This window comes from Eulemur rufifrons, chromosome 7 (genome assembly GCF_041146395.1).
Source record: "Eulemur rufifrons isolate Redbay chromosome 7, OSU_ERuf_1, whole genome shotgun sequence".
In the NCBI taxonomy this organism is placed as follows: Eukaryota; Metazoa; Chordata; class Mammalia; order Primates; family Lemuridae; genus Eulemur; species Eulemur rufifrons.
In genome coordinates, this window is record NC_090989.1 from 203,841,743 (window position 1) to 203,856,442 (window position 14,700).

Consider the following 14,700-nt stretch of genomic DNA (forward strand, 5'->3'; position numbering starts at 1 on the left):
TTTACTGGATCACAGATGTGGTTGTTCTGGGTAGAAAATTCCTTTTCATTTGCTTGGTTACCGCTTCTCTTGACTAGGGAAGAACTAACGTTGGTCCAGGCGGCTGTGGAGGGCGGGGGCTGCTTTCTTCAACAGCGCCTTTCTCGCCCTGGACAGACCCCTCTCTCCCCGCAGCCCTGAGAGCCGAGTCCGGGAACCCGCGCGCGGGCCTCGCTCCAGCCCCGCTGAAGCCCGCGCAGCCTGAGGGCGACAGACACGCGCCAGGCCCCGCCCCCGCGAGGCCCCGCCCCCAGCCCCGCCCTGCGCCCTCGGCCCCAGCGGACCCCGTCCCTTAGGCGTCGCGCACCATGGCTGCTGCGGCCCCCGACCCGGTCACGCGGCAGGTCAGCGGCCGCGCGGCCCCGGCCCCGGCCCTGAGCGGCCCAGAGCGCGGGCAGCCCTTGGCGGCCGCCGTGGCGGAGCTGCCGGTGCAGGACGCCTCTGGGAAGCGGCTGCGGTTCGGCGCGCTGTTCCGGGAGCGCCGGGCCATCGTGGTGTTCGTGCGGGTGAGCGCGGGCCGCGGGCTCCCTGGAGCGGGGAACTCGCCCGCGTGCTGGGCCAGAGCTTGCTGCCAGGGCCTTGGCTCCGGGAGCACATCGGGTCCCTCAGAGGGCCCGAGAGGGGGTGTCGGCCTGGCCCGGCCCTTAGCTGTTGTCCGCGAGAGGCTTCTGGAATGCGAGCCGCTCCCCTGGCTTCCTTTAACGGGACAGGAAAACAACCCGCCAAGCCAAGGCGGTTTTCCTAGCAAGCGGTGGCATAGCAAGGACGGCGTGCCGCCCGCTTTTAATGCGCTGCGGGCGCCCTTGACAATTTTTCCCACCCCCTTTGGTGTTGAGTTTATTCGCCTCACGCATACGGGAGTACGTGGTTTCTTTTGGACCCTGAAGGTGCTACCTTGCTAACTTGCCCTTTTTGCCTCGTTGGATTTCAGCATTTCCTGTGCTACATCTGCAAGGAATACGTGGAAGATCTGGCCAAAATTCCCAAGAGTTTCTTACAAGTAAGTTTCCTGAGAGCGAGCAGCAGAGTGCCCCTCTTGGGGGGTGGGGTAGGGGAACCCTGTGAGAGTGGCTTGTCATTTGTAAGAAGTGCAGGGAGTGAGGTGCCCCGTACAGGGCTTCCAGCACTGGCACCCGCACACCTAGATTCTCCTCCCCATCACGTCTCTCCACCACCTCCAAAAAGGGAGGCACACGTTAGAGATCTATTTCTGCTCTCATTTATTCGTTGCTGCCTGCTTCTAAATGTACTGACAACTGTTATAATAATTTTGATGTTGCCTGGTAACTTGCCTATTCTCAAATGTTGAATGATAATGCCCAAAAAAACAAATGCTGGAAATTATTGATATTTTTTTCCCTTTATTTTTGTTACACTCCAAACAGTTATTCATTACAGGAAAATACTAATACATCACAGTGGTGCAAATTTGCATTTGTTAGTAGGCTGCAAATTCCATGTCCCTAGGACAACCACATACATGTTTTTCTGTAGACACAGATAGGGTTGTCTCCAGATAAGCTTTTTGAGTGCAGACATCAAGCAGCCTTTGTAAAGCTAAAATCTGTTTTCAGCAGTCCTTATAAATTGGGATGTGAAAGAAAAGTTGATTAACCCTACTTTTATCTTTTATAGTCCTTTTTAAATGTATACTTGGGGGGGGGCGGATATAGAAAGGTTTTTGTTCTGTTTTTTTTTTTAGAAACAGGTTCTCCCTCTGTCAGCCAGGCTGCAGTACAGTGGCACAATTATAGCTCACTGCGGCCTCCAACTCCTGGGCTCAAGCAATCTTCCTGCCTCAGCCTCCCAAAGTGCTGGGATCACAGGCGTGAGCCACAGAGCCCAGCTGAGACTTACTGACCATATTATTTTTTTTTAAAAAAATTTGACTGTCCTTCTGCATGTCCTTTTATTATTTTTTTTTAAACTTGACTAATAATTATATATAGTTATGGGGTACAATGTAATGTTTTGATATACATTTACAATGTAGAATGATCAAATCAAGCCAATATATCCATGAGCTCTCACATGGTTATTTTTTTGTAGTGAGAACACATAAAATCTAGTCTTTTAGCAATTTTGGAATATACATTATTAGCTGTAGTCACCATGCTGTGTAGTAGATCTCTAAAAGTTATTTCTCTTGTCTAATGGAAACTTTGTGCCCTTTGAACAACATCTCCCCATTCCTTGTCCCTTCCTCCCCCAGGCTCTGGTAACCATCGTTGTACTGTTTCTGTAAGTTCCACTTTTTGATACTCTGCCTGTGAGATCACGCAGTATTTGTGTTTCTGTGCCTGGCTTATTTCATTTAGCATAAAAAAACTCTCCAGGTTTATCCATGTTGTCACAAATCACCTCCCCCCCCCCCGAATTTTTTATGGCTAAATAGTATTCCATTTTGATAACACATTTTCTTTATCCATTCATCCACGGATGGACACTTAGTTTGTTTCCATATCTTGGCTCTTGTGAATAATGCTACAGTAACCATGGAGTGCGGATATCTCTTCAACATACTGATTTCATTTCCTTTGGATTAAATGCCCAGTAGTGGGATTGCTAGATCATAGGGTAGTTCTATTTTTAATTTTTTGAAGAACCTTCATACTGTTCTCTGTAATGGCTGTACTAATTTACATTCCCATCAAGAGTGTACAAGGGTTTCCTTTTCTCCATATCTTCACCAATGCTTGTTATCTTTCATCTTTTGGTAATAGCCATTTTAACAGATGTGAGGTGATGTCTCATCGTGATTTCAATTTCCATTTCACTGATGATTGGTGATGTTGAGCATTTTCTCATATATCTCTTGGCCATTGGCATGTCTTTTGAAAAATGTCTATTCTTGTCCTTTGTTCATATTTTAATCAGGTTATTTATTTTCTTGCTATTAAGTTGTTTGAGTTCCTTATATATTGGATATTTGTCCCTTACCAGATATACAATTTGCAAATATTTTCTCCCAATCTGTGGGTTGTCTACTCACTCTGTTGATTGTTTCCTTGGCTGTGCAGGTTTGATGTAGTCCCATCTGTGTATTTTTGCTTTTGTTGCCTGTGCTTTTGAGGTCATATTCAAGAAATCATTGCTCATGCCAGTGCCATGTAGATTTTCATCTATGTTTTCTTTTAGTAGTTTCATAGTTTTAGGTCTTATGTTTAAGTCTGGAAATTCTTACTTAGCAAAAGGATCATCTGAATTAATCAAACATTTTACCATTTTTTTTTTTTTTTTTTGCTTTGACTCACACAGTTTTTCTATTTATTCCATTCTTCTAGAAGCCTATAGGTGGCATCAGAATGAAACAGAAGAATTGGAATAGGGGAAGATGTATAAAACATAAATAATTTCTAATATGTACATGTTCTTTTTTTCTCCTAAGGAAGCGAATGTCACTATTATAGTTATTGGACAGTCATCGTACCATCATATTGAGGTAAATATCTAGTAATTTGGGAAGCTAATATAATAAATGTTTCACATGTAAAAATTACATTATTTAAACCACTAATGCAGACTAAATTGGCTGAAGTTAGATGATCATTACTTTTCTCTCATTTGTTCTTATAAAAATTCCAACTATTTTCTTTCAGCCTTTTTGCAAACTGACTGGGTATGCCCATGAAATCTATGTTGATCCTGAGAGAGAAATTTATAAAAGATTGGGAATGAAAAGAGGTGAAGAAATTGCCTTCTCAGGTAGGCTGTAACATGTCTCAAGTAGCAAACGCTGGTGTATTTTCACATTTGCATATGCATGCATAGGGAAATGTGGTAAATTTGTAAATCAGGCTGCTGTTTTATGATTCAAATAAGTGGTCCAGATACACCAGACTTGAAAAGATTCATTTTCTGAGTGTAATAACATGAAAGGTTGTTGGCGAAGTACTACTGAATGAAAAAAGCAAGTTGCAGAGCACTGTTTTCAATATACCATTTTTGGGAAAAAAACGATTTTCATAAACATAAAGACCTAGAGTGTGTATGTGTGTGTAATAAAAAAGGTTTTAAAAGATACTGCATTATTTACCCTAGGGATGGGAGCGAGAAAATCGGCTTTGTATTTTTCATGAGTACATTTGACTTTTGTAATTAACAGAGAAACAGTATTAAGTTTACATATTTTTATACCTCAATGCCATGGCTTTAAATCTTCCATCTTCCTCATTTGAGAAAATCCCACTTACCATTTGAAGTCACCCAACTCAAAGGGGCTCTTAATCGCTTTTCAAGCAGAAGTAATTGCTTTCATCATTTACTTTAATAGCACCTTGTACTTCAGTGTATATTCTATTACTGCACTTAAGGTACCCAGGTAGTACAGCTAGTTGGCTAGTTTGATATTTATTCATCCTCATGTTGTCTACATTCCCTGCCCTTACCACAATTCCTTGTAATTAATAGAGCTTATAAAACTTAACTTGAACTGTGCATGTGTGTTTCTGAAATGCCAGATAAGAGAACTCAACTCAAACTGAAATAAGTCATTCTCAACAAATATTATTGAGTTTTTGTCTGTGATAGTCACTGTGTTGGATGCTCTGTGAGTACAGTGATAAAATACACAGTCCCTGTCATGCGGAGCCCATAATCTCCTCTGGGAGACAGATAGGAACAGCCAATTACAATACAGTTTAACAGCTTATGGTGGAGCAGACCTATGTACTGGGAACACCTGTGTTAGAAATGCCAGTGGAGAGAAGGATCTTAGGAAATCCAGCAAGTCAAAGGCTATAGTCATTGAAATAAAAAGCTAAAAGCAAGACATAAAAGGAAGGGATAGGAAAAAAATAAGTTACAAGAAGAGTAAAGTGACTGAGTTTCTTTGCTTAAAGGGAGTGGAAGTGAAGGATCAGTCACTGTGAGAACAGAAACAGAAAACTGACAGCCAAGGAAATATGGAAAGGTCGCTGTGATACCTGTTGTTACAGCTAAACCCCAAGGTCTCAGAAGCATGATGTGGTAGAAGTGGATCTCTTTTTACTTTAAATTTCAAGAACGGTATATCTGTTTGGGTGCCTTTTCTCCCAGTGGCAATTCTGGGACCCAGGCCCTTGCCATTTTCAGCCCAAGCCTTCCAAGAATGTAGAAGGAACATGGAGAATCACTGTGGGAGAGTTTTAGGAGCTCGGCCTGGAAGCAGCATACATCGTTTCACTCATCATTCAGAACACAGTCACGTGCCTTATCCAACTGCCGGGAAGACTAGAAAATACAGTTTAGATTTGGGCCTAGAAAGAGGAAACACGTTTTGACCAACATATAACAGTCTGTGCCACAGTGTCTCTTGAAAAAGACTATAGCTACCTATCAGTAGTTAAGACACTAAAGAGTATAAGGGGGGAATTACAATGGAAAGCATTACTAATTTGAGAAGTCTGTGTCTGACTTGACATTTTTCTGTGGCAGAACATGATCTGAGTCTATCTCACATCCTTTAAAGCAGTAGCTCTCAATTAGGATATTTATCATCTTCTCCCAGGGGACATTTGGCATTGTCTTGAGACATTTTTGGTTGTCACAATTTGGTAAATGGTGCTACTGATAGTTAGTTGGTGTAGAAGGCAAGGATGCCACTAAACACCTCACATTTCACGGGATAAAAAATGATCTGGGCCAAAATGTCAATAGTGAAAAGTTAAGAAATCATTCTTTAAAGAAAGAAAGGAAAAAAGACAAGTAGAAAGTAAGGTGAGACACAAGAAAGACAACGTTTTCTAGAAATACATTATCTTCTTAATATCTAATCAAATATAAAATGATAACATCTAAGGACAATTTCTGGCTGAGTTTAGTGGCTCACACCAGTAATCCTAGCACTCAGAGAGGCTGAGGCGGGAGGATTGCTTGAGCCCAGGAGTTCGAGACCAGTCTGGGCAACAGCAAAAATGTGTCTTTGCAAAAAACAGAAAAATTAGCCTGACATGGTGGCACACGCCTGTAGTCCCAGCCACTCAGGAGGCTGAGGTAGGAAGATCCCTTGAGCCCAGGAATTCGAGGCTACAGTAAGCTATGATGATGCCACTGCACTCTAGCCTAGGCAACAGAGTGAGACCTTGTCTCAAAAAAATAAAGACAATTTTCAATATTTCAGGACAGAGCCCCCACATTAAGTCAAATCTACTCTCCGGAAGCCTTCGGAGCCTGTGGCGGGCAGTGACTGGCCCTCTCTTTGATTTTCAAGGAGACCCAGCTCAGCAAGGTGGAACCCTCATTTTAGGCCCAGGTAAGCATCAAAGCCCAGGTTCAGCTGTACAGTTATTGCCTTTTCCGAGTCCAGAGGCCACCACTGTCTTCATACAATAGACACCATGTACAAAAAAATGGATAACTCAGCACAGCAGTCAGGGTACTGTGCTTTTGTCGGGGGCATCTTTTGTTTTCAAAGGCTTCTGTGTATGTTGATGTCTGTTTATTTGACGTATGTACCTGTCATTCCATGCCTGAGTGGATTTCAGGTATTTGGGATAGGAAAAGTCAACTGTAGATTGGGGAACTGTAAATGGCTATAACACTGTTTAAAAAGTTCAGTGGAGGCGAACATTTCTGAATAGGGGAAAATCATCACACACTTTTCTTTTGTCAATAAGATTATCTAGTTATTTATATAATACCTAACAAAACTAGGAGACTTGCTCAGTGTCAAAAAGTAAGCCAGTGCCAGGGACAGCTCATTCAGTGAGAATGAGATCGAGGGCCAACTGTAAGTCACATACTGTTAGCAGCATTATTGATCAGTCTGGACTGCCTGAGATTCCTCTGGCTCCACTGTGCTACACGGTGAGTGTTAGATCCCTGCCATGCTCAAGTACTGCAGGAAGGGACAGATACCCACATGAGACAGTGCCAAAAAGCCTAAATCACTATGCTGTAAGCTCATTTTTCTTGGCTCTTCTTCAAAATTGTCCACATTAGAGTGAGCATAGCTCTTAGAAGAGCTATAAAATTAATATTTACTTTCATAAATTTCAGATTTTTAAAGGAAGTGTTTAGAAGGAGGATTTTGATCAAAAGTCATGACTTTTTGCAGCTGGAACACTATAGCTAAGATCTCCTTTTCTCTCTCTTTCATGAATTTACACCAGTTAGATTAGCTAAAGATGAAGCCCTGTTTTAGGAGCGTGAGTCCTAGAAATTAGCCCAGAATGACATTGACCTGTATTTTTGAATGACTATTTCCATCCTCAGACCTGGAAGGATTGTTTTTTGAGTTCCTCATCTCCATGTCTCTGAATCATTTGGCCACACCTCCAGTTGTATAAGAATAAAGAACACATGGAGTCCGGGTGCAGTGGCTCACCGCTGTAATAGCACTGTGGGAGGCCGAGATGGGAGGATCGCTTGAGGTTAGGAGTTCTAGACCAGCCTGAGCAAGAGCAAGACCCCATCTCTACTAAAAATAGAAAAAAATAGCTGGGTATCATGGTGGGTGCCTATAATCCCAGCTACTCAGGAGGCTGAAGCAGGAGGATTGCTTGAGTCCAGGAGTTTGAGGTTGCTGTGAGCTAGGCTGATGCCACAGCACTCTAGCCGGGGCAACAGAGACTCTGTCTCAAAAAAAAAAAAAAAAAAAAAAAAAAGGACACATGGAGAGCATCATTTGTGTGCCAGGTTGGGAACATACAGTCGTCCTTCAGTGTCCATGGGGAATTAGTTCCAGGACACCCTCCATGGGTTCCAGAATCTCTGATGCTCTAATCCTTTATGTAAAATGGTGTGTTTGCATATAACCTATGCACATCTGCCTGTATACTTTAAATCATCTCTAGATTATATAGCATTTACATTGCATTAGGTATTATAAGTAATCTAGAGATGATTTAAAGTATACAGGCAGATGTGCATGTAAATGCTATATAAATAGTTGTTGTACTATGCTATTAATATTTAGGGAATAATGACAAAAAATATCTATACAAGTTCAGTGCAGACATAGCCATCCTCTGGTTTTGAGTTCAAGAATCAAAGTAAACAGAAACCAGATAAATCATGACTTATTTTATTTGAGCAGATAGATATTTAATATAAAGATTGTGGACACCTAAGTGTATTATAACTGATTGTCTTAATGCCTTATTTTTGAGCCTCTCTTGGGCTATGCTTGTAATACAGATAGCCTGTTAAATCAGTATTAGGGAATGAATTTTTTGAAGCAAGTGATTTATTCCATTATTGTGTTTATGAAACAGATGTGATTTTCCAACTTCATATCTCTATGGTACTGCCGTATTCTACCCTTCTGACAGGACATTTTATTTAATTATATTTATGTATAACAAAAGGTTATAATTTAAGAATCTTTCCCGTTGGATCTCATAAAACATTAAGTATCACTCTTAAAACCACAATCCTTGTCATGGTTTATTTGATTAAAAATTATTACAGGAAATAAATAATTAATAATTGTTATTAATATTAATAATAAATTCAAAATTATATAGGGAATGAATATAATGTACTTCGGGTAATTAATTTTTCTCTTTGGACTAATTGAAAGTTTAAAAGCTTCCTTTATTCTAGTAAGCAATAAATCTAATGAATAATATTTAATACGCCTCAGCTTTTTCTTCTTACTCTTCTAGGTAACAACGTCCATTTTATGCACCGCGATAGAAATAGGTTGGATCACAAACCCATAAACTCTGTTTTACAGCTTGTAGGAGTTCAGCCCGTGAACTTTACAAGCAGACCTTCAGTTATCCATGTGTGACTTAATACGGAATCTGTTGCTTTCAGATGCACCCTCAAGAATGTGACCTTAAGTGCTGGAATGTCTAACTTGGTGGCCCTTCCTAGCCATTAAGGGGGTTATGAAAACAGAGGGAGACCATGTACCAGTTGAATTGCATGCTGAGAGGCATTGTTTGTCAAAAATGTGAGATATATTTCTAATTTTATAGCTTTTAAAATTTTATACACTATAACAAAATAAATATCAATATATAAAATAAAACTAAAAGCCATAAAATACAAAATACATACGAAGTATAACTTTAAAAGCTATAAAATTATAAATGCCATTCTTTAAATGATTTTACATGATGGTATATCCATTCAATGAAAGTTTTTTTGGCAATTAATATCATAAATTCTTGTGAAGAATATATAAATGGAAGAGAGAGCAACTCAAAACCATTTTATTCAGTGAAGAACACAAGACATAAAATTCTGTAAACAATATAAATACATTTTTATATGTATATATTTATATTTTTATATGCTTAGAAAAAAGGAAATAAACACATCATAATATTGCCATTAGGTATCACTATGTGGTAAAATAACAGGTGTTTTTATTTTCTTTTCCATACTTTTATATATTTCTTAACTGTTCTATAATGAGCATGACTGATATCTTGGGGCCAGGAAAAGGTCTTTAAACATTATATGACAATTACATGCCTACGTAACAATCTCCACAAAAGTGCAAATTATATGGGCTGCAGTCCGTGTTTCAGACCTATTAAGAATTGCTTTACTCAGGAAGTATATGACAAACCAAACCCCTCACATATGCCAGTGTCCAAAGCACCTTGTCGCGTCACCACACACCCGCTATCCATTTCACTAGGATTGTGGGAAGGGGCAACCATGGAGAAAAATATTTGTTTTAGATATTTAAGATGCGTATTTAAATATGGTCAGTAAGCTTTTTGAAAGGGAATTTTAAGACTTGTTTAAATTTTTAAAACTCTATAATTTAAATGTATCCTATAGTTTGGTTGTACATTCCTAGACAACTGCTATTTCTCACCCCGAATTTGCTCTTATTTAGAGGCTTATTGTCATCTTATAGTTTTCTGGAAGCTTAATCTGTTTAGTTGGGAAGTGTCCCAGAAATTCTGATGAAAAGTAAAATTCAAAATATTGGTATTTATTAGCAAGTACTATATAGTACTGCTTTGAATACTTTTATGTAAAGCATATGAAGTCACAAAAAAATATATTTAATGTGTCCAAATATTTGAATGTATTTTCATGTCTGTGTAATCATGTTTTTAGTTAATAAAATGAAATTTCTCAAAAATTAAACTATTTTGTGCTATTTTTATAGTAAAGACTGGTGACCCAGATCCCTTTGCTGATTTTAGACTTAAAACTTCTGAATCATAAGCTTACACAAAAATTTATATATAGTTGATCCTTGAGCAACACAGGTTTGAAGTGTGTGGGTCCACACATATGCAGATTTTTTTTCAATAAAAGTTACACCAAGTGTGCCTGCCTCTCCTGCCTCCCCTTCCATCTCTTCCCCCTCATCTGCCTCTGCCACCCCTGAAACAGCAGGACCAACCCCTCCTTTTCCTCCTGTTCCTCCTCCTCCTCAGCCTATTCAATATGAAGATGATGAAGATGAAGACCTTTTATGATGATCCATTTCCACTTAATGAATAGTAAATGTATTTTCTCTTCCTTATGATTTTCTTAGTAATTTCTTTTTCACTAGCTTACTTTAAGAATACAGAATCTAATACAAATACAAAATATGTGTTAATCAACTGTTTTTATTACCAGTAAGGCTTCCAGTCAACAGTAGGATGATAGTAAAGTTTTGGGGAAATCAAAAGTTATATGTGGATTTTTGACTGCATGGGGAGTTGGCACCCCTATCCCCCATGTTGTTCAAGGGTCTACTGTGTTTATAAATATACACTGCATTTTCCTAAGATAGATAATGTTCTTTATGTGGCTTTATGAAGGCACAGATAAATACAGTGGTAAATCACCTACCCAAACAAATTTATTTAATATAAAATTACCTGTAAGATGTGCTGTGAACATACTTCCACATCCAGTCACATACTGGACTTGAAATTCTGAAACTCTCTCCAATAAATACATGGAAATACTGGATAAAAGAATAAGTATCATCAAATACTTTTGTGGTGGTAATAACTTGTCAGACACTATTCCAAGTGCTTTATACACATTAACTCTATGAAATTTATGTTATCATCATCATCACTCCCATCTCACAGAGAAGAAACAATATCTTTTTTTCAAGCTGAGATGAAAAGAAAGTGAGGAAATTCCACCAGGGCCAAAAATAGAAGCAGAAACCAGGCTGATGACATGTTTTGAAGCCATGGACTGCCTTGAGGAGCAGCAATTCATGCCAGGAATAAGGAGAGGCTGTTTCTTGGCCAACTCAAAGGCCTGGTAGAGTAGACAGTCAACACTAAGACCCTTGCATAAAGTAGGACCTAAGACTTATGCCTGAGACCTGGGACTTAAGAGCTACAACCTTGTTAAGAATACAGTCAAACCCATCCACAGTCCAAGGGAACTAGTGAGGAATTTGTTGTAAGGCTTCGGTGATGACCTACTGTGGAAATAAGAATCTCAGTCAAATGGAAGTGCATGTTTAATTTTAAAAGTCAAACAGTTTTGTTTCTCAAGAAAATTGATGAGGAGCTAGTAACCTGCATAAAATGTTTGTTCACCTTACCATTACCGTGGGGGCCAGAGAGGTTAACACTGGAAGACAAACTTTCTAAAGTAACATCATCTGCTTCAAAGTTATTCATAATAGTTATTTTAAGAAGAGTGCTCTGAAGATAATTTAAGATGTGCAGGTATAGAAGGTACATGGACACATCATTCTATAAAGAATGATTTTTCATTTAAAGCAAAGACTTCTTTTAAATTCGTTTCATTCTGTTTCAATTCCAAGTTTTGTTACGCACATATTAAACATGAAGTAGTGGGTGTTCATGTACTGGTTCTGTTAACAGAAAATTTTGAAAACAGTTACAGGATGCCAGTTTTTTTGTCGGTATTACCAGATGCTTTAAATAGAAAATCAGATTAAATTTATTCCCAAAAAAGGAGCTAATTATTCCTTTTTTAAAAATCCAGTTTACAAAGTCAAAGCAAAACCTTTGGAAGTTCATTCTCTCAAAGGTGAAACGTCTGACATGGTGAATGCTATTCTAAATTTAGTTTAAAAATTCGAGTGTCTGGGTGCGGTGGCACACGCCTGTCGTCCAGCTATTTGGGAGGATGGCTTGAGCTCAGGAGTTCCAGGCTGCAGTGCACTATGATGGCACCTGTGAATAGCCATTGCCCTCCAGCCTGGACAACACAGAGAGATCCTGTCTCTTGAAAAAAAAGAAAAATAATGAAACCTTATTGAAAAAATAGTTTTCAGAAATATACCAGTGACATTGGCATTAGGCAGATTCAGCTAAGAAGTGGACTAAAATATATAAATATATGCTAAGCTAAGCATAATTATCCTGTTTATGCTATATTTAATGTTCAGATAATCAATATAAATATAAAGAGTTCTATAATTATTAGAATATTATTTTTTAAAATGGCTTTTAAATAGAATTATTTTAACATCTGTTAACATTGAAACAATTGGTCAATAGATATTTCAAGAAATTATATAACCTTAGTTGTTTTTACCCCATTATCATTCTCAAATGTTCTGGTTTGGATCACAAATTATATGATCATCTTATTGCTCATCTTCATTGATGGATGAAGCAAATAAAAAGTCATTAAGGATAAGGAATATTTGAACCATACACATAAGCTTGATTTAATGAACAAATATAAAACAACAATTTAAAAACACCTTCTTCTTTTGAGCACACATGAAACATTAACAAAAATAAACCATATGTTATCCCTTAAAGTAAATCTCATCAAATTTCAAAGACTCAAGTTCATACAGACCATACTTATTTACCACAATGCAACTATACGAGAAATCAGTAACAGAAAACAGAACAAAACATCACATTCACAAAGCAAAACCCTCTATAGCCACTTTTAAATTTAAAAACAACACTAAAATCTCAGGCAACAAAATGGAAATTGTGATGGATATTAAGAATGAGAACTGAATGATAATGACAATACTTGTGGAATGCTTCCCAACAATATTTTAATGTAAATTTATACCTTTAAATGCTCATATTAGAAAAGCAAAAAGGGCTGAAAATTGACTAGTGTTCAATTTAAGTTTTTTTTGAAAAGCAAAATAAACTCATACCAAAAAAATGAAGGGAGATAAAAAATAAGAGTGGCAGTTGATTAAACAGAAGACAAAGAAATAACAGAAAGATTAAACAGTCCAAAATTTGGTAATAAAATAGGCAAACCTGTGGCAAAACTGATGAAGAAAAAAAGAGAAGGCACAAAATAAATAACAAGGGACATGACTACAGACGTAGGAGAGATTAAAAAGATAAAAGCCTCTGGACAACCTTATGCCAAAGGCCAATAAACAGAACTTAGAGAAAATGTATTTGATTTTAAAAAGTAACTTTTCAAAAGTGTTTAGAAATAGAATACCTATATAGCCTTATAACCTTTTTGGTTTTTTTGAAAACAGGGTCTCACTATGTTACCCAGGCTGGTCTCAAATTCCTGGGCTCATTCGATCCTCCTGTCTCAGCCTCCCAAGTAGCTGGGACTGCAGGCGCTCTGCATCTGGCCTAATCCACTACTTTTCAAATCACTTATTTGCAGCCAAGCCTAATTATTTTTATAGCAATTCATATCTCATACCAAACCCATAAACAAACTGCGGAAGAATTAAGGCCCAAACTGCAAAAAACAAAACATTTACACTTTTATTTTTTTATAGGGGAATGAAATTGGAGTAGGAGGGAAATTCTTAAATAATATTTTAAAGAAAGCAAAAGTCATAAAGGAAAAGATTGAGGCGGGGCACAGTGTCTCATGCCTGTAATCCCAGCACTTTGGGAGGCCGAGGTGGGAGGATCCCTTGAGCCCAGGAGTTTGAGGCTGCATGCAATGAGCTGTGATGATGCCACTGCATTCCAGCCTGGGTGACAGAGCAAGACTCTGTCTTCCAAATAAATAAATAAATAACTTTTATTATTTCTAGAAGCTGACTGCCCACATTACGGGCCATCTCAGCTTTCTGTTTCTGGTTTTGTTCGGTTTTCTTCACACTTCAGAAAAGACCTTTCAGTCACAGCGATCGCAGACTGTGACAGTACTCAACTCCTTCCCGGTTCAGCCTTCTGTTTTTTCCTTTTACATACCCCCTAACTTTGGATTTAAAAAAATTCACCACTCACTGGAATCTGCATTTGAAAATGAAAAGAGAAAATTAACAGAGAATTCAATCTAATCAGCCCAAATGTATGCTCTGCTATCACTGAAGAGGGAAAAAAATCATGAATAGAGAAAAACTTCTCACCATGTGGGAATTTAAAACTACATAGATCTGCACATTCTGGTCATTCCTGCTCTCCCTTTTCCGATGGAGAACAGTGAGTGGGTGGGGATCCAAGAGCGGGCTAGGACCTCCTCATATGTGGAGGAACTTATAACAAAAAGACTGAAAAATCACCCAATATATTAGAATCGGTAGCTAGTTCTCTTCTAAAGCCAGAAAAGTCTTTGCAAGGAATTTTCTTCCCAGCCACAACAGGAGATAAAGTGTAAAGTGCTTTTACACTTTCACAACGACAGAGGTGACTTGATGCCTTTAATTGAGGCATTGATGCCTTTAATTTACTTCTAACTGGGTGGATAAGGGGAGAGTCAGACAAGGGTGTCTCTCTTGTCCTTTGACAACTGGAAAGAAAACTGTAGTGAGAGTAAAGGAAGCTGTTAGGGTAAAGGCGGCTGTCAGCTGCTGTGGATGACCTGGTGACCTCAGTGATT

General features: G+C 38.6%; 1 protein-coding gene across 1 annotated transcript; it reads left to right on the forward strand.

Moving 5' to 3' along the window:
- The first annotated feature begins 327 nt into the window (after nucleotides 1-327).
- Nucleotides 328-8,984, forward strand: LOC138387140 (peroxiredoxin-like 2C). The gene is made up of 6 exons (XM_069474047.1): nucleotides 328-545; nucleotides 971-1,039; nucleotides 3,428-3,481; nucleotides 3,639-3,744; nucleotides 6,140-6,271; nucleotides 8,628-8,984. The coding sequence occupies exons 1-6, from the start codon at nucleotides 348-350 to the stop codon at nucleotides 8,753-8,755; spliced, it is 687 nt and encodes a 228-aa protein (XP_069330148.1). The 5' UTR covers nucleotides 328-347; the 3' UTR covers nucleotides 8,756-8,984.
- Nucleotides 8,985-14,700: the final 5,716 nt, after the last annotated feature.

Bases quoted from the DNA above. Each gene is read 5' to 3' on its own strand.
- LOC138387140 (XM_069474047.1), top strand. From the start codon at position 348: ATGGCTGCTGCGGCCCCCGACCCGGTCACGCGGCAGGTCAGCGGCCGC. The intron at 3,482-3,638 runs GTAAATATCTAG...ATTTTCTTTCAG, and splicing joins CATCGTACCATCATATTGAG to CCTTTTTGCAAACTGACTGG. The intron at 3,745-6,139 runs GTAGGCTGTAAC...TCAATATTTCAG, and splicing joins TGAAGAAATTGCCTTCTCAG to GACAGAGCCCCCACATTAAG.